This window comes from Pollachius pollachius (genome assembly GCF_949987615.1).
Source record: "Pollachius pollachius genome assembly, chromosome: 3".
Classification (NCBI taxonomy): Eukaryota; Metazoa; Chordata; class Actinopteri; order Gadiformes; family Gadidae; genus Pollachius; species Pollachius pollachius.
Window position 1 is genome coordinate 40,399,533 of NC_136936.1, and position 26,070 is coordinate 40,425,602.

The 26,070-nt window shown below is 45.1% G+C and overlaps 1 protein-coding gene across 2 annotated transcripts in view; it reads right to left on the minus strand.

Moving 5' to 3' along the window:
* epha3 (eph receptor A3) overlaps positions 1-25,815 on the minus strand; it is a 71,857-nt gene extending 46,042 nt beyond the window's left edge. For both annotated transcript variants that reach the window (XM_079731543.1, XM_079731544.1), the window contains exons 1-3: positions 25,676-25,815; positions 20,346-20,410; positions 12,185-12,848 (exon numbers count right to left, since the gene is read on the minus strand). In XM_079731543.1, coding sequence (XP_079587669.1) covers positions 12,185-12,848; positions 20,346-20,410; positions 25,676-25,769 — 823 coding nt within the window. In that variant the 5' untranslated portion in view covers positions 25,770-25,815. The remainder of the gene's footprint in view (positions 1-12,184; positions 12,849-20,345; positions 20,411-25,675) is intronic.
* Positions 25,816-26,070: the final 255 nt, after the last annotated feature.

Genomic DNA, 26,070 nt, shown 5'->3' on the forward strand with positions numbered 1-26,070 from the left:
AGTGTGTACATCCATATGCGAGCACTGGAAATGAACCGGTAAAGAATGGACTAACACGGCTCATTTCAGCTGAGACCCTAATTATGCTTTCGCTTGTTATTTTGGCATTTTGAGGGTGAATATTATAGTCAACGCATTGTTCCTTCATATTTGAGAAATGGCTTGTCGTTTGGGTAATTGCGAAGAATTTGGAAAAACACATGACTAAATGGACACAGACATACACACTCACGCTCACTCCCAAGCAAACACACACAGACACACACAAAGGGACACACACACGCACGCACGCACGCAGACACACACACACACACACACACACTTAGAAACCCATGCTGGATTCACCTCAACATTCGGGCCAGCGACGACATCAACTGAAAGTGCCAGGAGTGATGGATGTGTGAGGCTTAATCACCTTTAATCAGCTCTGTCTATGAATAATGATGAACAGCCTCTTTTCTCAAGCACAGAAAGGGAGAGCGAGAGAGGGAAAAAATAAAGAAAGAGAGAGGGGCATGGGGAAGGGGGAGAAGACTGCGCGGAGTCTTTGTTGGATTCATTAGTAGAGGCAGATGCCAAACCTCCTCTACCCCCGCCCTCCTCCCCCTCCTTCTACTTCTTTCCATCTCGCGGCGCTCCGAGACATGAAAAAAGGCAGCCTGAGAGATCCCACCGCCTGGATCTCTTATCCGTGCTTGAACTTGATCTCTGCAGAGCAAACAAGTCCCACCCAAAATGGAGTGTACCGCGTTTTTTCTTTTAGGTGGGGGAGGGGGAGTTCTTTCAAGGGAGTCTGCGGCGGGACTCATTAAAACAGCCCGGAGCTCTTTCTGATCACAGTCCGAGCTTCAGGGAAGATAATGATGCCGACAAGCGATTTCTGGCACGCGAGTGGAAAGACGCGTTCCACCGCGGGTAAGGGGTGTGGGAAATGGGTATTTTGTTGAGGTAAACGACTTGCCTGTAACGGCATTATGAAAATCTTCTTGCGTTCTTGAGAACTAAAAATGTAATTACTCCGACACCCTGAGGAAGGTAGAATGCAGATACGCATCGGTGTTCTTATTCTTTAATGTTAGAGCCCAGTCATTAAAGGCTTTTTAATTTCCAACCGACGTGAGTGCCTCAACCGGATTCATTATCATCATTTCACTTTTTGCGATTAAAATGTGTCCTTTTCTTTTCCATGTCATTACTTTTGTATTTGTTCAGGCTTGATAAGTCTGAAAAACACCAGCCCTTGCCTATCAAATTGTCCTGGCATCATCACCATTATCACAGTCCATCCTCTATCCATCCAAGACAAGGAACTAGCAACACTGTACTCTGCTGCTGTGATCCGACCTGCCTGCCTATAACCCTGGCCTAATTCCTCCACCCTCTCTCCCATCGTCCCCACCCTGAGTGTTGGGACCCTGACAGGCAGCTGAGGAGTCTGCGTTGGGGGCCGGCCGGTGTTGGTGCCGGTGGTTCAGGGGGACCCTGAAGACCAGTACGATGTGATTACAGTGGAGCTGGGGCCTAAGGATGGATGACCCAAGGAAATCATGGGGGCAGCAGGAATGTCCACCCACTGGGCACACACATGGTGTTTCACTCTGCAGCACTTAGACGATTGTCCTCCCCACAGAATTTCCAGCAGGTCTCTACTCTGTCTCTGTCTCTCTCTCTGTTTCTCTCTCTCCATCACCCTCTTTCGCTCTCTCTATCTCTCTCTCGCTCATTATCTTTATCTCTCTCTCGCTCTTTCTTCCTATCCTTCCCTATCTCTCTCTCTCTTTCTCTCTCTCTCGCACTCTTTCTCTCTCCTTCTCCCTGTCTCCTTTCTACCTTTTTCTAACTCCCCCTGTATGTCACACACACACACACACCATCACACACCAACACACACACACACACACACACACACACACACCCCAGACACACACACACACACACGCACACACACACACACACACACACACACACACACACACACACACACACACACACACACACACACACACACACACACACACAGACTCACACACACACACACAGACTCACACACACACACACACACACACACACACACAGACTCACACACACACGCACACACACACACAGACACACGTTACGCACTCTTCCTAAAAAAAAGAAAAAACACTGTAGTTATTCTGATTATATGCAACCAGGGCTTTCCATTAAAAACGCTCACATTTCCGCGGCCGCCTCTCGGCTACGCTGCACAGTCGAAGCAGTGGGCCATCTCTAGAAGAGGACCCATGTGGCCGCAATGTTTAGAGGCTTAGGAGGACCCGTAAGGGCGCACGTTACACCCCCATAAAGGTTAACCTATAGAGTATGTTACACACCCTCCACTGATGACCAGAGTGGATACTGCAGATATGTGCAGTCAGCAGCACTGATGATTACTTTCACATATTTTTGTATGACCCGGTGGCTGAAAGGACAAATCTGCCATTTGAGCAATAATGAGAGCACTTATATCATTATATCCACGAGTTGGCGAGCAGAGGAAGTTACAAATATATTTTGACTGCTATGAAATGCCAGATGATATAACTACCATTTATAAAAAACAACAGCTAGTTGCTTTTAATCTGATCCACTCAAATGTTGATGAATTAACCGTCAGTTTTCAGCAGTTAGGAGCTGAGAGTCTAAACCCCTCACAGTATGGAGACCCAAACGTTTGACTGCCAGACCTCGGTGGTTTGGAATACGCTCCCTGGCTTCAGGCCTTATACCCGTTCCCACAGAGTATGACTTTGCCCAGGGTTTTGGTCATCGTGACAGGGGTGGATGAATAGATAGATGGCCTTGTGGCAATGCAGCATCTCTCACTTGTGCTCTCACTATAGTCTGCTTATAGGCTAGATGGCTGAGTGTGTTTTATTTCATATTGCATTCATCCATCGTGCAAAGTCAAGACACACACACACACACACACACAAACAGATGACACACAAACACAGAGAGAAAAAACACAGAGGCAGAAAATTACATTCCATCTCAAATATAGAATAAGAATGGATAAATATGTAATTCATAAACCATACATTTGATCAAAAAAAATATACACACATACTACACTAAAATATAATCCTAACTCATGGAGCAGGACGTGTTCTCTCCTCAGTTTCTTCACCATCGTCATTGGAACTAAAAGGTTTAACCAAAATGGAAAACAAAGATTTAAAAGGCCCATTTGGAGAATCAATGGGCTGACATGCAGGGAGCCAAAACAAACAGAGGCTGACAAGAAGACTCAGTTAACACAGTGTCATTAGCACTCCACTCCGCCTATGGTTCCCCGTAGTTCCTATCTATTGCCATCTCACGTCGCTCATCTTCCACATGTCTCTTGGCTCATGTGTCAACTGCCATATGTGTGTGTGTGTGTGTGTGTGTGTGTTTGTGTGTGTGTGTGTGTGTGTGTGTGTCAGTCCAACATTAGCATGGTAAGTGCATGCAGATGGCAGTCACAGCCAGTAGCCTAACCTTTCAGAACATTTGCATGCAAATCGATGGATTAATTGGCTCTGCCTTGTTAGGGCTGCTGAATCGTCAATATGTCTCGATCTCCCATTCCCTGCACTCATCCACCCACCCGCTGTGAAGCACGCTTAGATACATATTGGCTACCTATGCAAATTATCCCGCAGATGCTCCCATGCTTGTTTTAACTGAAATGCCTGAGTAAATATCACCAGCACACTCAATCTCATTCCAAGAGTTGTAGTAAACCAAAATACAGTATATAGACTAAGGCTTGGCAATTTATTATCCTGATGACTATGGAGAAATACTACACAATGTGTTTGAATATCACGATCCCTTCTTAACAGTCTAACTCTGAGTGTCATTACATTAAAGTATATGGAAATGTAAAGTGTGGTGGCCAAGTACCAGTTTTCCATTCTCACTGACGTTTCAAACCTCATATTGTATCATTTTAAGGGACTATATTCTCATCTAAATTAATTTAGACTATAAAACTGGGTATATCGGTTAGTCAATATCTTTATTTTAGATGATTAGATACCAATTAAGGGCGCAAACGATGGTATTGAATTATTGCCCAGGTCAGCCCTAATGTAGAACTTATAGGGATCACAATTTTGCGCCCTTGAACTTATCATGTTGACAGATAAGGTTGAATTGAGGGTGGGGATGGAATCCGAATCGACAAATCCCAGCCCAGCCGAGATTGTGTCATGATATGCACTGGTTGCTTTGTACTAAAGGCAATGTGAAGTCAAGCTGGCTGTGAACGCAGGGAAGACCGACTGAAGACAGCCTGCCTTGCTCTTTCATTAATCACTTAGGCTCTTGCAGCACCGCCTAAAGTGACTGGAATTGAACACTTAATAGCAGAAAACTGGTGAAGCAGAGGAAACTGAGAGAATAAAAGTGGGAAGTATTGCTCTGTTTTTGTGTGTGTGTGTGTGTGTGTGTGTGTGTGTGCATGTGTGTGTGTGTGTGTGTGTGTGTGTGTGTGTGTGTGTGTGTGAGTGTGTGTGTGTGTGGTTGTGTGTCAAGGAAAGAGGTGTTGGGGGAGATGCCATGCATGCAACCCTTTACCCTGACAAATGCCTGCTGCCGTGAACAGGAACGATGACAAATGAAAAGGTGAACGGATTCGGAGGCAGGATCCTCTAAATCTGAGTCATCTTGTGGAAGTAAGCGGACCCACGTTCTGATGTGCTTGGGGGGTTTGTAAGTGTGATGTCAAGGAGTGAGGAGCATGTTTGTCTGGGCCTGTGGTGGGAAAGGTCAGTGCTCATCGGTGCAGCATCGGTCAACCTTTAAAAGAGCTGACAATATATATATATATATCTATATATATAGATATATATGAACAGATATACACACAGCCATACATACATATTATCGTATAGAGAGGGAGAGAGAGAGAGAGAGAGAGAGAGAGAGAGAGAGAGAGAGAGAGAGAGAGAGAGAGAGAGAGAGGGGGAAAGCAAGAAAGAACAGACTCTGGCCTAGTTTCCACGCTCAACTGGTCTGGGCATGTTCTTCTATGAGTGTGTGTGTGTGTGTGTGTGTGTGTGTGTGTGTGTGTGTGTGTGTGTGTGTGTGTGTGTGTGTGTGTGTGTGTGTGCGCGCGCGTGTGTGTGTGCGCGTGTGCGTGTGTGCGGCATTTTGAGCGCAAGCATGACCAAAAAGCCTGGTCATTCAGGCCTAACTGCCTATAATCAGTATCCCCCACACATACATAAAGAGACAGACACACACACACACGTACACAGTCACACAAAGTCGAGAGGGGGACATGTCACGGTGCTCAATGGATCCGTCAGCAGCAGGATGAGTGTAGAGACAGAAGAGCAGAGACATTTTCCTCTCTCATCTGTTTGGGTCAGTGGATCGTTACCCGACGACCAAGAGTCATCAGAGAGCCAGGGGTGTGTGTTCTTGCTGCAGCACAGTGTGGGGTGTGCGATGTGTTTTTTAGAGAAGGAAGAAGTAATTCATCGGTGCTGGTAAACGCATTGGGTAAATACACTTGTCTGAAGTCAAATATCTGGCTTGAATCACTGGTATGTGATGGACTGAGTCACATCAATGTGTTATCGAAATAAAACTCCAAAGATTGGTTTAACTGAGCAGCACCGTCACGGAGGGAGACATATGGTCTGGGATTTTGAGAAAATGGTGATGGGGCAAATTGATTGATTCCTGTCATGAGTTAATCCAGCAGGTATTCCTTCCGCCATGGTCCCTCTTGATTAATACCTGCTGTATCTAACCAGGGCCCTGCCCTGTTATATCATCTCTCCCTGTTCCTCGTTCACTCCACTCACAGACAGAAGCCTCAACATCCCCTCTCCACCAACAGACCCACACACAACAAGACCCACACACACACACACACACACCCCCACCACAAAAACTCCACATCAACTGGAGTCTGCCCCCACTTCATTTGGAAGACTCACTGACCCACACCAAATAACATTTTATTCATCCCCATGTGCAAGCTTTTCCGTGTGTTCTGGTAAGAATTGTATAAACCAGTTATAAACCAGTTATATATGTACAACAACTTTTTTTTCCACGCATTTTTTTCAGTATATGTTTTTTTTTCACTTCTATGAAAGAAGTTTTTACTTACAACCACCCGCAAACACAAACACACATACATACCCACACAATACCCACACACCGGCACACACACACACACCACAATCAGCACACCGAACATACACACCACACACGGACACACAGCACATACTACATACACACACACACACACACACACGCACACACACACACACACACACACACACACACAGACACACACACACACCGGCACACAAACACAAACACACTAGACACCAAACACACAGATACAATCTTATCATCTTATATCTTCTCTTGTTTGACTTTTTTTTTTGGGGTATGTGTTTGTTTATGTTGTTCTTCTGAGGAGTGCTACAGAAGCTGCATTCCTATCCCTGTGGTGACCAGCAACGTACCAGCTGCATGACAACCACATGGCCCTTGGTTGACAGACTGGCCCCCATCACCGGGCCCCCTGAACCCCACTTTGCCAGCAACCCCAGAGCATTCAACGGCCCTCAGTGTTAAGTCCCATAAAGGAGAAAATCAAACAGCTTCAATGGCATGAATGAATGAATAAATGAAAGGGGCCTTCCAGTATGAATCCATAGCATTGCACCGCAGTTGGGGAGCGAACCCAAACAAGCACACATACAGAAGCAAAGTATGAAATCAACCCAGAAGAAACATGAATCTCTGTTAATTGCTTGATAACTGCATTATTCACTTTGTTAACGACTATGTCACGTCATCCATGTACGTGAGTAATGTGACTAATGTGTTCCAAGTGCATCACATGTTTTAGCCCTGCACTTCATTGCTTAATAAGAAGGATATTAGCCTGCATATTCCAAAAAAAGTGGCACACCACAGCCTCTGAAATAGGAGCTTGAAAGAGGGGAGAAAACTGTGTTGGGTTGTGGGAATAGGTCAAGGTGGGTTAATGTTTTCCTTCAAATAGGATGCGATCAAATACGGATGCATGCTGGGAAATGGATATTACGAAAAAAATCTGAAACTGTGACATTGATATCGTCAATGGTTACCAGCCTGATGTGTGGCCAATCGGCTTGGCTTTGCGTGCAGTTATATTTGCCATTGATTTGGCTTCAATTTGAAAATCATTGCTGTGTCTCTACAGGGAAGAATTATTGACTGTGGACTAAATGGATGGCTGCATGGAGTCTCTATAATCATAACTGTTTTTCCTCCCGTTCTCTATCTCCCTCCCCCTCTCTTTTCCTCTTTCCCTCTCTCTCACTCTCTCTCTCTCTCTCTCTCGCTCTCTCTCCATCCTTGTCTCCCACTCCTCTCTTTCCTCTCTCTCTCTCTCTCTCTCTCTCTCTCTCTCTCTCTCTCTCTATCTCTCCATCCTTGTCTCCCACTCCTCTCTTTCCTCTCTCTCTCTCTCTCTCTCTCTCTCTCTCTCTCTCTCTCTCTCTCTCTCTCTCTCTCTCTCTAACCTTGTCTCCCACTCCTCTCTTTCCCTCTCTCTCTCTCTCTCTCTCTCTCTCTCCCTCTCTCTCTCTAACCTTGTCTCCCACTCCTCTCTTTTCCTCTCTCCCTCTCTCTCTCCCTACGAAGTACAGTCATAGTGTGGTAGCTGCAGGCTTAATACTCTTCATGCTTTAATGTTTTGTTTGTTGTTGATTTATTTTAATTTCACCACATCAGGGTAATGAAGGATTCGCGAGATACAACGGTAGATATATACATTAAATATTAGTGACACACATAACACTCACATGCAATGTTGTATTTGGGCATGCACTATATCATATATTTTAGTAGATGGTTAGGGTCCCATTTACACCCCCATAATTCCACAGACAACTTGTTAAATTGACATCAGACGCAGTACTTAGTTAGTCCATTATATCCGTTTATAACAGCTATGTGTTATATTTGTCGAACACTTCATCTCATGCATGCTCTGAATTATTGGTGTAGTTAAGAACAAATTAGCAACATAAATGATTTGAAATAAAAAAAAGCATAGCAGAGACCCTGGCGTGAACTGTTTTCTCCAACCAGCCCTAGGTTTCTCCCTGAGGGCCTTGCTGGCCTGCCCTTAACGTGTTTCATTGTCCTTCCCTCTGTTCTTTCGTTTCTCTTCTCTCTCCTAGCTTATATCCTCGTTCTGCTCTAGTTTCCGCTCCGCTACTACCCCAAACCCCATTCAACTCCTTCCGTCCTCATGTCCAACGGCTCAAAGCTGTACTGACAGAATGAGGCGCCATTTTATCAATGGATCAGTTGCAATTATATCCATAGGCTTCTTGCTGTTTTTGTTTTCCCCGAGTGTGTCTACACAGGCTCATACAATACAACTTTAAAAATTAAGTATTTAGTACAGACTTGTACAATTGTTTAAAATGGTCTGTGTGTGTGTGTGGGTGTGTGTTGGTGCATTTTAAGGACGTCAGCGAGCCGTATATCCAAGCAGTAGCTAAAAAGGGCTGAGCGACAGAGTGGGGAGTGACGTGAAACATGCTTGCCACAGAAACGCACAACAGACTTTCGAAGCTACGGCCAAAACCGACAACTTTGGGCACACTGACATGAGAAAAGGATATGTTAAAGAAAAAAAGAGGGGAGAGGGAGGAAGGGAGAAAGGACGAAAAGTAAGAAAATAAAATTAGAGTATTGTTTTCTTGTGGAGCCTTCTAAGTTTCATCCTAAAGCAGTCCTGCATCATCACTGAATGATTTTAATGTGAATACAATACAACTCAAAACAAAATAAGAAAAGTGAACTCAATGGAATAAAGTGTAACTATATCTCTGCTGTTTCACAACTCTTGACAATGTTGCAACACAAACTAACTCTGTGTGGTAACCACGCAACGCAAACAAGACAAAACCAGTGCTTTTCACAGTAAAAGTCAGCCAGATTGTTATGGCAGAGTCTTTTTTAAATCACAAATGTTTTTCTCTGTGCATATTAACTTTTAAGACATCATACTAAATAATTGTTTTTGAATAAGTCAGGCGCCAGTTCAAATAAATAACTTGGTCTGTCCCCGCATGTGCCTGGCCGTGTGTGGCTGAATATGTGTGTGTGCGTGAACGCATGACTGTAACAAGCACGGGTGCGTTTCTGGCAACTATGAGCATTGTGTGTCTTGATAAACCAGACAAGAACGTATACGTGGTTCAGCCTCTGAAGTGTCACAGCTGCCAGCATGTGAACAATACACACGCGCACGTTCAAATACACAAGACCGCTCTACTGTGACGCGCACACGAGCTGGCACATTGGGTTTGCTGTTTTAGGATCAAATTGAGGCTGGAGGAATTTCACACTGATGTCCGATAGGAGTGGGCTCACCTGCTTCGTTCTGTTCCAATGACAGATGAAAGCCAGGTTCAGCCCCGATAAGATATTCACTTCTCTGCGGAGTGATATCTGTTCCTCATTACAAAACATACAGCAATCCAGACAACGACTGACACGGTAACATACACACACTCAGACACACACACACACACACACACCGATCACCATACACACACACACACACACACACACACACACACACACACACACACACACACACACACACATACGGATATGCATACAGACCTATCCAAACCCAAGCTCCAAAGTCCTAAGTTAACAACTGCCAATGGCAACAACAGAAACACCATGGAAACAGAATTATGACAACACCCACTTCATCATTATTAAAACTGAGTAATCTTTGGTGGTCTGGCCGCATATTTACACAAAACATCAAGTCTCAAGACACACACAGACAGCCAGAATGTGCAAATAGAGAGATAGAGATGGAAGATTCTGCTAGGCGTCCTGTCAGAGGATACACTTTATTAAATATTTAGTTTAGGTTTTCCATCAACCTCGCACTCTGAGCAAACAGTGAAGCGAGCATACGCTGGTCCCAGACATGTCCGAAACGTCTCTGTTTGGGATGGCTCCAAGTGAACTGCAATCTGCTGAACTGGTGCTACTCATGTAGAGGTTATTATTAACCTCACTTTTAATCGCTCTTGGTCGTTTAAACCGCTGTTAAATGTTTTTTAGATTTAGGAATTTGGTTTTAGCGCTGAAAGTCAAGCTGTCTTTGTTCTTGTTTTTTTCTTTCTTTTGCTATCGTAACGTAGGCCAAGGAAGAGGTTAGATGATATTGGCATGTAGCCTCCACATGGTCATTTGTCCGTTAACACAAGGGGTCCTGGAGTGAAACTGTGCTCTTACCCCCCACCCCCCAGCCCTCTTCCCTGCCCCACCCTGGCCTGTGGCCGAGTGGTGGTAAGGGTGGGGTAAGGGGGAGTACGTTGGGGGGCCTCTATCCCTTGGATCTGGCCAGCTTGCAGCTGTCCCAGGCCAGGGGGAAATATAAGACCTTATTAGAGTCCATTAGGGCTCTGTGAAACTAATAAGAGATTGTCAAATACATCCAAACATTCGCACAGCCCTGGACAGACAAGGGAGGTGAGGAGAGTGGAGGGGTAGGGCTTACTTCATGATGGCTGCCATTCTGTGTTGCTATCATGTGAAAATAATTGCAGCCTGACGCTTTAAACTAGGTCCACATGACAATTTGGTAAGATTTAATATCTGTGTTGATTTAACTTTCTCATCTTTGTTGTCATTATTTGTCATAAGCAAGAAAGTGTTCATGCCAATAATATCAATAATTCAATAATTGAAAAAGCATGATTTAATCGAGATCGTCATCTGTGAAGCATCACACCCTACAATGAGTCAGATTACAATTACACATGTTACAGTTTTGCTTATAAATTTCAACACTCTGAAAATGAAATGTTTTTTCGCATTCTATTTTTGCATAACCCTTAAACTCTAAAAACGGCCTGATGCATGACAGCCCGCAAGAGTGGTCACCAGCGTATGTTTTAATATCCATTTTGAAGAAAAAGTTTTAACTTGGGGGTTTCAAACTTTCAACCAACAGCTGTGACACTGGGTCTCCTTCAGTTGCAAGCTTGGGAGTATGTGTGTGTGTGTGTGTGTGTGTGTGTGTGTGTGTGTGTGTGTGTGTGTGTGTGTTTGGTGGCGGGGGGCAGGTGGGTGGGGGGGGCTTTGGCCACTGACAGCAGAGGGATGAGCTCACAGTCAGTCTTTGATCTTTGATTATCACTAGTCGTCACTTAAAGGCGGGCAAAGAATAGAACTGAACATTTGGAATCGGCATGGGCGGAAAAAACAGGAACAAAAAAGAAGAGCGACTGCCACCTTATACGACTAAAGTTGAAGCCAGACATTCATGTTAAAAAAAAACGAAAATGTGGAATACCTATACAGGCTTTCACCACACTCAGACAGATAACCTAATGAGAAAAACCCAAGCAGACGCATCAAGGAGACAGACAAGGCAGACAGACAGGGTCAGATAGTGCGGCTCCTGGATAGCTGCCCCCGCCACCCATACGTCTCCACAGACACCCACCCGGCAGTCTGCCTGCTCTGGTTCCGACCTATATCAGCTCATCTTCACTACTACTGTGCCTCTGATCTCACTGTAGCTTATGAAGTGGCGCTGAGACGCTGATGACTAGCTGCTGTGTAACCAATGCAAGCTGCCCTCCAGGCTGAGAGAGCCTATGGAAACCTCACATGCACAACCACACACAACCACCTACATACATTACACACACATACGCGTGCACACGGCCACAAACACGCACACACAATTTAAGTTATTTTACCTCTGTGTATCTCCCGGCACCACAACATATGTTTATCTCCTTCTCCCACTCTCTCTCTCTCTCTCTCTCTCTCTCTCTCTCTCTCTCTCTCACTCTCTCTGTCTCTCTCTCTGTCTCTCTCACTCTCTCTGTCTCTCTCTCTCTCTCTCTCTCTCTTTCTCTCTCTCTCTCTCTCTCTCTCTGTCAATCTCCCCCTGCTCTCTTTCTCTCTCAGATTCACACCGCACACACTCTCAATTGACCTCACTCATAGTTCCTGCATATCATCTATCACAGTATGTCAATCAAATATGTCGCTGGGATAGTGTGGTTATACTGTAGAAACTCTTCAAAGGCCGAAGTAGCAGAAATCACTTAGGGGGAAAAAGCCGCCGGCGGTTGAAAAAACACAAAGCCATTGCTCTTACTTTGACAGGCGCTCGCTCGCTCCTCGTACCCGGGGTTGCACAGGCACTTCCCGATGGGCACCAGCCACTCCCCCTCCGTGCTGCAGTACATGCGCGGGGACTCCTCCTCCTTGGAGTGATTGACGCAAGAGCCCCGGACCTCCACCAGCGACTGGGAGTCGGTGGGCACCGTGTCGGGGAAGGACGCCAGGTTCCTCACGATCAGCGGGCACATCTTAAAGTACACGCGCACCGACACCAGGGCCACGCACGCGCCCACGTCCTGGAAGGCCAGGTAGAAGCCCTTCTTAGACATGGGCCCCACCTCGCGCACCTCCGTGTTGAGCTTGAGGATGCGGTCGCCCAGGTCCATCTGGGTGAAGCTCTCGTCGGCCGCGATGGTGTCGATCTTGGAGAACTGGTGCTCGCGGAAGCGCGCCTCCTGCTCGCGCTCCTCCGTCTCCAGGTACCAGAGGTTGAAGGTCTCCTTGCAGGTGCCCAGGACCAGCGGGATGGAGTTGCAGTCGCGCAGCGTGAACTTGAGCTCCACGTAGATCTTCACGGCGGACCGCCGGGAGATCCAGTTGGTGCGGAGCCAGTTGTTCTGGCTGAACTCCATGACGTTGCACACCTGGAAGGTGCGGATGGGGGTGTAGTGTTCGTCCACGCCACTGATCTCCTCCCACTGATCAAAAGAAGGGAGAAAAGAGGGGAGGAATGAGAGATAATGAACCCCTGCCCCGGCCATCAGAAAGTGATTATTTCGATAAGTCTAACCCAGCTGTATAGCAGAGATCAAACAAACATTTAGGGCGGGGAAAGATAACACATTTCTCGCAGATTGCAGAGGAAATAATTAAATGGAAGCTTGATGTTTGGGCAAAATGTGTTGGGTTTGTGTTGTTGTGTGAATATCTTTGAGACACATGCAGTGTTACGTGTGATCATCGCATATGTCAAGCACATGGGTTAGAGAATTCGTAATCCTCCTTATAATACATGTATTACGCATTCCCATCGAGTTTTAATTATAACATTTCTTCACAATGAATCCCATTACATTCCGCATCCATTGTAGACATTTGTACTCGACTCTTGATGTTCTCCCCCCAATATCAGAAACTTGAATGCAACAGTGGCAGTCGTGTGTACCGCTAGGGTTTATCATCTCTGCCTATCTCAGTAGGCGATAAAGGGAGGGGAGGGAAGAGAGGAGAGACGAGTCAGTGCTTTGATTTCATCACACGCACGGCGGGACGGCTCGTTGATCAAGTGCCTTCGGGGGCCCACACTCTGTCATCTTGGTCACATGAACATAGAATCAGAAGGATGATGAACGCCCGAACACCTGAAACACTGGGCTCATTGTGGAGGCAATGTCATCAGATCAAATGGGTTTAAATGGATGCTTGTTTTTTTCACCCTTGGCGTAATCGTGAATGGATGTGGCTCTGAATGACTAATACCTTTTTTCGAGAGAGCAAATAAAAGAGAGTGAGTGAGAGCTGCTCTCTGAATAGGTCGGAACTTAATTATCACATCATTCACACATGGATGCCCACATACATACGTGGTCATTAGATGGATGGGCTTTTCCATTGTTTAACATTTGGCTAGACTTAATTGAGTAAATATACAAAAGGATAGTTCCTCTATTGTGTTTAAAACACAGGCACATGTGTGTGTGTGTGTGTGTGTGTGTGTGTGTGTGTGTGTGTGTGTAGTTTGATTAGGGCTCTCAGACTGAAGGGCAACCATTCATTTTATTTTCACATCAGGGTTAATGAAACACCCTTGGGAGAGAGAGAGAGAGAGAGAGAGAGAGAGAGAGAGAGAGAGAGAGAGAGAGAGACAGAGAGAGCGAGAGAGAGAGAGAGAACAAAGGAAGGGATGGCTGAGGGTCTGGTCGACAGAATTTGGAGTAAAGTTTTAGCCTATAGAGTAGGCTGAAGGTTTTCAAGGCTAGAGATACGCTAGAATGCGCTGAGCTACAAGCATGGTGAGCAGGAGGAACTGGGAGGGTCCAACGTATTATATCCTCACCTATCACTGTCAACGTGGCATTTTGTTTTTAATATGCAGAGATGACATCCCAGGCCAAATCTAAGGCAACATAAGCTAGCAATGGCTCATTAAATTTAAATCTCTGATCGGCAACAGTCCTGCAGGGAGTTTGTTAGAACACGTTAGCACAAACACATGGGACATCTAAAATCAAATCCATGTGTGTGTGTGTGTGTGTGTGTCTATGTGTGTGCATGTGCGTGTGTGTATGTGTGTGTGTTTGTATGTGTGTGTGCGTGTAGATTTCCAATTCTGTTCCACTGAGCACAACCTAAACTGGGGTGAGGTCTTCCAAAGTAAACGAGAGCCACATCTGTAACACTATATCCTCCACTGCGGAGAACAGCGTCTCCAACATGCTTCAACCCTCTGCCCCGCCATTTGTCATGACATCATCAGAATGGGCCCACACCACCACGACAATTTTATATATAAAATTCTCAATCTGGGTGTTTTTTGGTGCTGTTTTGGTTTGTTTTACATTTGTATGAATGTAAACAACAATCAAACGTAAAAACGTGAGATGATGAATGACCATATCGACAGACATATACCCACCCACACTCAACTTCAAATATCTATTCTACAAGGGGAAGGGCAAGTCAGACAGAACACGAATGAGACATAGAAGACATAATAACATTGTGATCGTCAACAAGATCGTCTTACAAAGGCTTTCGCAGATGCATTTCCCGTCAGCAGCCAAAAAACAAGGGCCTAATTGCTCTCCTGCAAACTGTACCAGTACACATACAGACAGACACAGAGACAGAAACACTCCCACACACGCTCATGTAAACACACACACATTCACACTCGCACACACACACACACAAACACATGCACCTTAAAGCAAAATTTGCCCATTTTCAAATAAACACAGACATAGACTGTAGCTCAAGTTTCGGTTTTTCTTACTCATTCTTCACATGAAGAAGCCAATGAGCTCACACAAAAAGGATTGTATGACGTTGCCTCGTTGCCTCCATCAATGCAGAAGGAGACAGAACATTTGTGTGTTGTTCCCGTGTGCGTGCATGCGTGTGTGTGCGCACACGTGAGCATGTGAGTGCAACACGTAATAGTAGTAACCCTAATCATCCAAGTTAACACTCGGTCTCCAAGCAGCTATTGCAACCAAGTAGATCTGGCACAACATGAGAGGCAGCTATTCCCATGCACCTCCCTGCGCCGCCATCCAGTTGATGTATAACAACACTAAGACCTTACACCTGACCTTGCGACCTTTGACCCTTCACCTCCCTCCCCGCTTGCCCTCCACCCCCAGGCCATAACCTCCTCACAGTCACAGGTGGCGCTGGACTTTATTATTTCTTTTGCAGTATGAATTTGCCCCTGTGGCTGTTCCTAAGGGGGTCACAGGCGGGTGGGGGTAGTTTGACGCGTCCGTCTCTCTGATCTGTGCTGTAGGTGGAGATAGTAAAAGTGCAGTGGGGGGTAACCCGATCTGCTGAAGACGTTACAGGCCCCCAAAACAAACCTCTCTGGGGCACGTCTCCGGAGGGCCCCACCGAGTCGGCGGGGCCCGAACAGGAAAGGCAACTTCAAAGGCGACGCATTGCAGGTCACCGGAGGTCAAGTGGTATAGCTACACTGATGCCGGATCACAAGATCTATTGGATACTACAAGTCCCCCGAAACTGGAATTCACTTCTGCACCTCTTGTTGTGGGTTGTGGGGCTGTGGCCCCATAGTTTACAAACCCTTTTTCCCCCTGAGTTAAATAGCTTCAACGTGTGTTGATTTTAAATTGTACAAAGAACAGAGGGTTTTTTTTTAACGTTAACTATTTTGCGGGGATCTTTGTTATGCAGTGGGTCATTCTTCTTTCAACTTCAGAAAATTCTCTTGTTTTAGTGATGGAGCTGTGTGTCAGGCCGGGGTCAACGTTTGAGCCGTCGTTGATCAGATCCGGGGCCATCAGGGGTATGGACTAAGATGTGACTCGTCTGTCTGTGCTGCGTGTGAGCTGCAGCCCACGACGGTCCCTGTAACATCTGGTACCGCTTGCGTGGCGCTGTGGCAGCGGTTGCTAGAAGCAAGCGTCCACAACAACAACAACAAGTGCACGGGGGGCATCTTACATTTCCTGCGGGGTCAGAGGGTCACCGCCACGACAACTGCACTGCATCACTCAAAAGCCGCTGCCGTATATGCACTGGGAATCCATAACATGGCCTCCGGATGCCTTATAACATAACCTCCTTCTTCTGGAGCATGTTGGCCGACTCCTCGTGTGTCCGCGGGCTTCGCCACACTAATCCCCGTTTATGGGCGGGCTTTTCTCAGCTTTCTGGCTTCTCGTTCCCGAGTGCAGCTCCAGGGCTGTTTTTTTTTATGGGTTGACTCTGAAGTCGGGACTTCTGGGGACAAGAGGAACAGACTTTATCAAGAGAGCTTTGGAGAAAACCGTCGGTCAAAGTCAATCACGACTAGAGCAAGCCGACACATCCCAAACTACCAGGAGACCCAGGGATGGGGAGGGTACAGGGAGAGAGGGAGAGAGATACCGAGACAGAGAGAGAAAGACACACACACACACATACACATACACGCACACATGTCGTCTTACTCGTTTTCATAAAGATCGGTTCCAGACTGCACACCCCACCTCAATAACAAAATGTACGAAAGTACTACCCTGCGCAAGCTAAGACAAGTGAAAAGGTTTGCGCTGCAAGACAAGTCATCCAACTCATACAACGTCCAATTATATGGCTGGGTTAAAATGTTAGCTTCTTTCTAATATGTGGTAATGGAAAAGGTCTTGAGTGGTAGCAACTTCAAAACTGGTGAGTAAACACGCTGAGTCAACTATTTTAAATAGTTCCTTTGGGATGCTTAGCAGCACTGTGGCATTACCCTAGCATGCATGCTTGGGTAAGTGAAAATGTTTGCTATGTCTACATCTGTATGAATCTGTCAAAGGCTGCCACATGGCCCGATCCCCCTACCCACAATTATTTTCTGATCTGTACGCCCACACACACACACACACACACACACACACACACACACACGATATGGCCAATAGCCATTGGCTCGTGACTGAAGAATGCTTTCAAAGCAGACGGAGTGTAATCTTTAATGGTCTTTAGGCTCGGGTGGTTTAAGTTTTGTGAACAGAGCTGACCAATCAGCCGGCCTTCCTAGACAGATAACAGTAAATCCCATACACACACACATACACACACACACACACACACACACACACACACACACACACACACACACACACACCCACACACACACAAGGCATGCATGCACTCATAAACACACATGGTGGATGGTTGCAAATGAGTGTGTCTGGGAGGATAAGCCCTTAATTTGCTCTCACCGACGTGTTTGTGTCTCTCTGGACCAGCAGCTTCCAGCAAGCATATGCATGTCTGTTTATGTTTAAATGTGTGTATATGTGTGTACCTGCGTGTGTCCGTGTGTGTGTATGTGTGTGTTTGTGTGTTTGTATGCATGTGTGTGTGTATTCATATTTGTTTGCGCATGTGTATGTGTGGGTGTGTGCATGTGAATGTGCCTGTGTGTGTGTGTGTGCGTGTGTATGTGTGCGCATGTGAAAGAGAGCCATCAGTGTCATAGCGACATTGAGAAATCGTTTGAGCAGGCGGTTCCCAGGGCAGTCTGCTTATCAGAGCCGTGGACGACGTGAGTAATTACAGATGATTCACCTTGAACACTTGATCATCAGCAGTATTGCTTTATGTCTCGCAACTTATTTAAATTTTTCTATATGCCTCATCTACCGCAAAGTGTCTCCAACGCCTCTCTCCTCTGTTAGATCCAGTGATACTTTTCTAGCCTTCTTTCCTGTAAACGCCTTTTTCGTCCAGAGCCATGCATCTGTGGACCCAATATTTTTTCACATTCCAACACAGTAAACCTGACCTCTATGTCTACCCACACACATGCAGAGCCATGCAGAGGACATGCAGAAATATTGACTGGCCCGGTTGTTCTCCAGAAATCCAGTTTCCAAACTGCGAGCCCGCTTGTCTCACCACATGAATAACTTTCTTCAGCTCAAACGCATCAAGTCCTCTCCGAAAGATCCTTGAAATTGCCTGCAATAGTTTCTGAGACGTAAAACAGCCAGACGTTTTTTCCTAAAGTTCTTTTTAGCTTTTTTCCTCATTTTAGCTCTTAGAAAGTAGCTCTCAGAATCCAGGCTGTGCCAGCAGTATATATGGATGAGGGAAACTAGGTTTGGCAGCTCCATGGAACAAATGACTGGATTACCTTAAACTGCTGCCAGGTAGTAATTCTAACACTTAATAAAGGCTGGGGGCGGGGGAGTGTGTGCTTGTCCGTGTGCGTGAGTTAGAGAGGGTGCGTTTGTGCTTACGTGTGTGTGTGTGTGTGTCAGCAGGCGTGCTTGCGTGCATGTGTTGGCGTTTGTGTGTGTGTGTGTGTGTGTGTGTGTGTGTGCGTGTGTGTGTGTGCGTGTGTGCGTGTGCGTGTGTGCGTGTGTGCGTGTGCGCGTGTGCGTGTGTGTGTGTGTGTGTGTGTGTGATGTGTCTGAGTTTGCATGTGTGGGAGAGTATATATAACCAAGCTTGGCCCTAATACTCAGTAGTCCAGTAACTAGTGAGACAAATAAACACTTTTGGGGGAAGCCAGCGGAAGAGCTGAAGTAACCGCAATTGACTGATGGAGTGGCTGGGCTGTGGAACGGGGCGACGGGGCCATTGCTCAGAACCCGGCCGCATTCCAGGGCCATTGATAGAATAGCATACATCGTAAAGCTTCCTTTAGCATATTTACAGACAACCTACCCACATGTCTTGCTGTATTTTAATGGGTGCTAAATAAATCGAGCGGTATTACATCATCTATATTGAACGGGTTTTCTTTGATGGTTTCACCGCAGCGACGTATTCGACTGTGGGAAAAGAATAACTCAAATAAGTTTATTGCCTATGACTCATCTAGATAAGAGGTTTATTGTGGTTCCTCTGATGATATTGTCCTGTTTTGTGTGAAGCAAAATCCCCCCCATTAGTCCATGGTAAAGTCTCTGACTCACATTCTGACACACACTTAAGCTTGTTGAACATACGGACTATCTGAATAGAAATCGTTCACATTGACCCACAAGACAGAGAACCAAAGATGTGATATGATGATAACAAGCTGCCGTCCACACATGCGATAGGTTCATAGATTCAGAGTTTGGTTGGAGCTATAGGCTGCAGATGCAGGGTGTTTATAGTGGACATAAGGGTGGGTATTCAACAGCATGATCTTATCAATCATTCGAGATTTATTCGTCGATACTTCGTCAATACTCAAGGTATAATATAAGCTCTCAAAAACCTGTTTTCATCCTTTGATCATATGCTATTTTGCGTCTCAGTATTGGAAACGACCCGGCAGCATCCCTTCACCTTTTCTGCAAGAATCGGAAAGTGTGCCAGATCTAAAAAACCCTACACGCTTGACACACTAAATTACTATTCTGCCTTTAAACCAAAGTAACCAAAGGTTTATCATTTAGCCAAGAGTTCAAAATCCAGTAGGTTGTCTGGAAACAGACCAGTCACCGTTACTCCTGCTCACTGCCCCGGACAAATATTGCTCAGTTGAGAATGCTGTCTGTGTGTGCATTTGTGTTACAATTCAGGTTTACAACTCGTATAATCAGTGAGTCAATAAAACAAGCTAGAAAATGTCACTACATGGCAATGCTACTTCCTGTCACCATAATTCTCCTGTATTCCCTAGGCCTCAACTAACAATGACTGTACTACGCATCACGTAGGGCTTATAGCGGCCTGTTCACGGGAATGGACGGTGGTTGCGTTGCTTTCAGGTAGAAGGTGGCCATTCATCTACACATTAACTCAAATATGTTTAGAGTTGGTGAGATACTCAGGCGCAGGGATTTCCATATTATTTTTATTTATGTTAAGGTGTATGTTTACTGTAGTACATCCGGCGTGAAAGTTTCATGCCGTATGTTGAACGCCTAAAGCGTAAAGCAAAAAGTCAAATAGATAGAGGGGAAAAGTTTTACAGAAAATCGTTCTTGTGCTTCATGTTTCACTGGGAAGTGTATATATACAGTATGTTATGAACTTACCCCGTGTAGAGGATAGGACAACCATCTCAACTCCCCCTGGCTTGCTTTTGAGTCCAACAAGTTGACTGTTGGGAAAACGGGTTGGGGGAGAGAGAGAGGGAGAAGAGAATATATATGAGTGTCTAGTCCTTGTTAGCCCCAATTAGTCTGCCTCTAATCCCACAGGAGACCACAAAGAGATCACCAACATAGTGCCCTGATGACCGCTCTATTTACCCAGCTGCTGAACGCACACACACACACAGGCACACACACAAGCACACACACACTAATGCACGTATACACACGCACACATACACACACACACACACACACACACACACACACTAATGCATGCATACACACAAACAGCACAACCTTGCTCGTGTGCACATAAACACACACACACACTCACGCACACACACACACACACACACACACACACACACCCACACACACACACAGTCACAAAGTCACAAAGAAGTAAAACATATACGCTAAAGTCAGTCAGAACGGACCTGTAAAAACAAATACTCACTGAGATGACAAGAGAATAATAACCTGCAAAAACAAGCACATGCACACAAAGACACACAAAGCTGTGGCCCCTCGGCCCTTAGTTCTCCTAAGCTAAACAAGCAGCCCCCTGTCTGTGTGTGATCTGTCAGGGATCACACAGAGCAATAACCAGCATTATCAAAACACTGACAGATATAGCCCAGCCATTTCAATAGACCATAAGCCTATGGGGTTAGAAAATGCCTCCACATATGTCCATTAGTTTTTCCTTCCTGGGCAAATAAAAACCGTTAATAGGAAGAAAATGGTAGGATATAAAAGAAGAAGAAGAAGAAGAAGAAGAAGAAGAAGAAGAAGAAGAAGAAGAAGAAGAAGAAGAAGAAGAAGAAGAAGAAGAAGAAGAAGCAGAAGAAGACGATGAAGAAGAAGAAGAAAAATAAGTACAAATAGGAAGAGGAAAAAACATTGTCAGCCACAAACAATGAATGAGGAAACTCCCGGTTCAGATACTAAACCGCAGCACTGCACCTGAGTGGAGACCATGTGGAAGCGGTAGTCTCTGACGGAGGGATTCCTATTAGCGCCTTAATACAGCTATCTGTTCGTGTCAGATAATAGTGGCTCTGCAAATAGGCCCATTGCCTCCGATTTACATTTGTCAACGAGCCGGAGCCACTTCTCAAATTGGGCAGAGCAGGGAAATTCGAGAGCAGAAAATTAAACCGCCCTCATATCGCATGAGAAGAAAAATAAGAGCCCCTCCAGCTGCACGGGTCTTAAGAAATAAGTGGCCCGAAAAGACACACATACACACACACACGCACACAGATGCATATATGTCATGTGCATTTGTGTACACTTCCATGGAAGTGTAAAGTGTAAACATTTGTTTACATTTCCATGGTAATGCAAACAAATGGATCCAGAAAGGAACAATATAGATAGACACATTGTCAACCATCAAGTGTCTCAAATGGGTCACACCCAGAGTGACAAGCATATAGGACCGCAGACCAACACACACGCACAAAAGATGCGCGTGCGTGTGTGCAGTCTCATACAAACACACACATTCACACACACACAGGCACACAACCATACAGTGACTTTACAATAAGCAGTAACCTATCATACAACTACAGGGGAATCATTACAACAACAACCAACTAAAAAAGCTGAAGTGATGAAAGCATGAATAGACAATTCTAGTGTGTACCCGCAAAATCCCAGTCATCAACTCCCAATCTTGCTTCAAGCTTTGAGGCAACACAACATAACTGGCTGGCGTGCTGGGCCGGAGTATGAGTCTGTCTGTCTGTGTTAAAGGGTTAAGTTTTCACCTCTCCTTATGAATTATTCATTGCAGGGCCTGTCTGATGCTGTTGCTGCTGTTGCTGCTGCTGCTGCTGATGCTACAGCACCACCACTCACCCCCTTTCCACCCTAAGTCGGACAAAAACTCAACTCAACAAATAGGTTTGTTTAATGGATGAGGATACATCTGTAGCCTACACATGCACGCGCGCCGCACAAGGATGCGACCCTTCCATACGCGCGCGCAACATAGACAGTTCTATTTTTATAAGAGGGCGTATGCTAGCACATTTCCAGCACTTCTATGAAAGGTACCATCGCTCACAAAACACCATCCCTCACAGCGGGGGCCACTGCATAAGGCTGACGGGGTAAGGCTTACCTACTCCCGGCTAAAAATACCAAGGACTCCCGGCGCCTCGCCACAGACAGACTTGCAGCAGGGCCGAGCGAGAGCCTTTTGCGCGACAGTGAAACCGGCAGCTCCCGCCAGACGTATGGCTTCGCGCTTATATAACACCTTGATGTGGTCGGTATAGGCCCGGAAGTTCGATTAACGGGTATTTTATGACACTGAAAAGTTAAGTGAGGCCCAATGTATCTTTTTTTTTTTTTGTGTGTGAGTTTATAGCGATATGGCATACCCTCTACCTACCGGTTTAGGTCAAAGTAGGCCTACGCCTTTAACAAAATAATAAATTGTTGAATATTCATATTTTGTTTAGTCTTTTTTCTCATATGGGTAAGGAGCAACACATGACATAAATGTAGGCCTATAACACTGTAAATGTAATACATATTTATTTGCAGAGCATATTATTATGTTGGCCTACCTACATGTTAAATAAGACTATATAAAAATCTTATGTGTTGAATTTACCATTGCAAAATATGCACGACGACTAGGCCTGCCATGTCACATTATTTCAACTTCATCCATGCACATTAAACCGCACAATGAGGGCATAACGATTATTTTGCAACAATTTGGCAACAACTTTAATATCGTTGGAAACTTGTTTTATTTATGGTGTCCCAAAACGCGTTTTTTTCAGCTTTATTTATTTGATTATTTTTTTTATTGTCATGTTCTCTCCGTTTGCTTTGTTTAGTTTTATTAAAAACATGTTTTTCCATTTTGTTTGTATTTTACGCCACACACAAACATTAAGTAGTCGTTTTAAAGTCAAACCATCTTTTGATACACAAAAAGTACAGTCGAACACATATTGCCTAATAATTAACCTTCCAAAACGCGTTTAAAAAGCAAATTCCAAGTACGCCCACGAATGTTTCAGTCCGAGCTTGAAGGTTGGTAGATATTACGTTTTTTTCAAGTGGGAATTGCATGATATAACTTGTATAAGGGAATGAAGACAATTTGACTCATGTTGAGGCTAATTTAAAACGAATCAGCCTTTTAAAGAAATAATCACGGCACTTGGAAGGCCTTAAGTGGATGACCTCATTAAGCTTTGAAATGTCATTTCATCCAAATTCAGGAAGCGCACAACCAGACAGTCTGTAGTCTACTGAGTTATATTTCAACATCAGCAATATTATTGCTGCAATGCACTGTTGCAATGTTCAAATGTAGACGAAATCATGCATCATAACGTTTGCGTCTGTAGCCAGCAATCTGGTTTAAGTCGACTTAAGTCGATATACTTAATTATCCACACCATGTAGACATAGCCATATCCATATTTGAACTATTAATCCCTAAACAAGAGTCAAGCAACAAGTTGTATCAAGTCCATACTATAAATCACAGCTCAATAGAATACATTGATCACGGCTCGACACTGACACTCTCTGGCAGCCAATGCACTGAGGAGTGGGACGTTGTGGAGTTGATGTGATATCACTATAAAGGAGCGGGACATCGGGAGAAAAGTAACCGAAAACAAGTTACATTGTGGCTCTATAGTGCCCCCCGGTTCGTGTACAGGCCTCACAATATAGGCTACTCCTGAAGAAAATGCGAGCCGTATCCCAAATGGGCCACAGCGTGGTCAGCTAGGCCCATACACTAAAGTGGGGGCAAAATGATTTACTAAATTAGTGCAAAAGGCATAACATCTACAATTATAAACATATCGTGCACTTTTACATTTGAATCGACAAGCTTTGATCAGATTACAACAAGTTGCAAAAAGTTTTTAGAAAGGGTATGTAATGAAATATCAAAACAAAACTGAACGGGGCATTATTTCGTAGGAAGTAGGGCATGTAGATATATCTTTGGGATAATATTTTCTCTCTGAAGATATCTTAAAATGTCGTAATGGCAGACATTAGTAGAGTATTCAATCTGGGAACGGAGTACAGAACCACACGAGGCCCATAGGCAAGTAGGTTACTAGAGATAAAATTGAAACTAAAGACAAATGAAATGCAAACATCACAAATAGTGAGTGTGTGTGTGTGTGTGTGTGTGTGTGTACACAAACACACACACACACATATATATATATATATATATATATATATATATATATATATATATATATATATATATATATATATATATATATATATATGTGTGTGTGTGTGTGTGTGTGTGTGTGTGTGTGTTTGCATTGAAAAATTTCCCTAACCCTAACTTTATGTATATTGAATCAACAATAATACATTAAACAATATACAGCAATACAACAATATATTAAACTTTTTTACTTAATATGTGTGTGTGTGTGTGTGTGTGTGTGTGTGTGTGTGTGTGTGTGTCTTTATGTGCGTGTGTGTGTGTGTTTGCTGTCGGGATAGCCAAACTGTCCTGGTATGAATTTAACACATTTGACCTCCCCTCGTTCTTTTCCAAATTCAACGCACTTTCCAACAGCGCGTTGAAATACAGGCCTACTGTGTCACTGAATTCACCAATACATCTTCCAGGGTTTCAGGGTCCCTTGCGCATCCAAACCCCGGCTGTCCTCTCAGCCCGCATATCTGTTTTCGGCCATGCCCATAGCCTAAGCCCCTGCTTTAAAAACCCACGGACAACGTTCCCCACTGTCCTCCACTTATGCCTGTTAATCTGCTAAAACATTAGCAGCGATCACATACGATCGATAGTTACCCTACTAACTCCGCGACACGGCAGCGTTTGACCCTCGCGGGGATCATTCGTCACGGTGCCACACCACGACTGTTCCTCCAGCGTGTCTCGATCCGAGACCACGCGCACGGTACGGGCTACCCCGCTGACAGACACCGAGTTGACGTCTCTCCCCAGAAACTGGCGAAAGAAAACCATATTGGACCCCTATTTGGTCGTTCCGGGGTTTTCCTTGGTTTTCTTTATCCCAGTTGTTCTGATCGCTTACATAGCCATCACCTTTGGCTCCGGAGAGGACAGTTGCCGCTCTCGAAAGGGTCCAAGGCGAAGCAGCGAGCGACTGGCCCCAAATATAGCCTATATAGCCTGTACACTAAATAACACAACACAACACACACGATAGAGATCCGAACATGCCTCCTCTTCCTCCACTTGCGGATCGATTAGTTTTACGTACCTTCATTGGAGGGATAGGTGACGAGAAACACTGGAACCCCAAGCGAAAGTAGAAGAGATAAAACCAAAACAAGTGCTCGCGATTTGCAATACATGACGGCGGTTCAAATGGCAGCGCGCGAGGTACATAACTCCATGAAGCATGCCACTGACTGATGTGAAAACTGTTTCCCCTGATCTCGTCCACTCTCTCTCTCTCCCCCTCTCGCTCGCTCTCCCTCTACCTCGTGCGCGCTGTCTCTCGCGCTCTCTCTCTCTCTCTCTCTCTCTCTCTCTCTCTCTCTCTCTCTCTCTCTCAATCGCGCTCTCGCTCTCTCTCGCGCTCGTTTGCTCGCTATCTCTTCTCTTTATACATCCAACTCCCCTGTTTCTTTCTAACCCTTCTCTCTCTTGCTC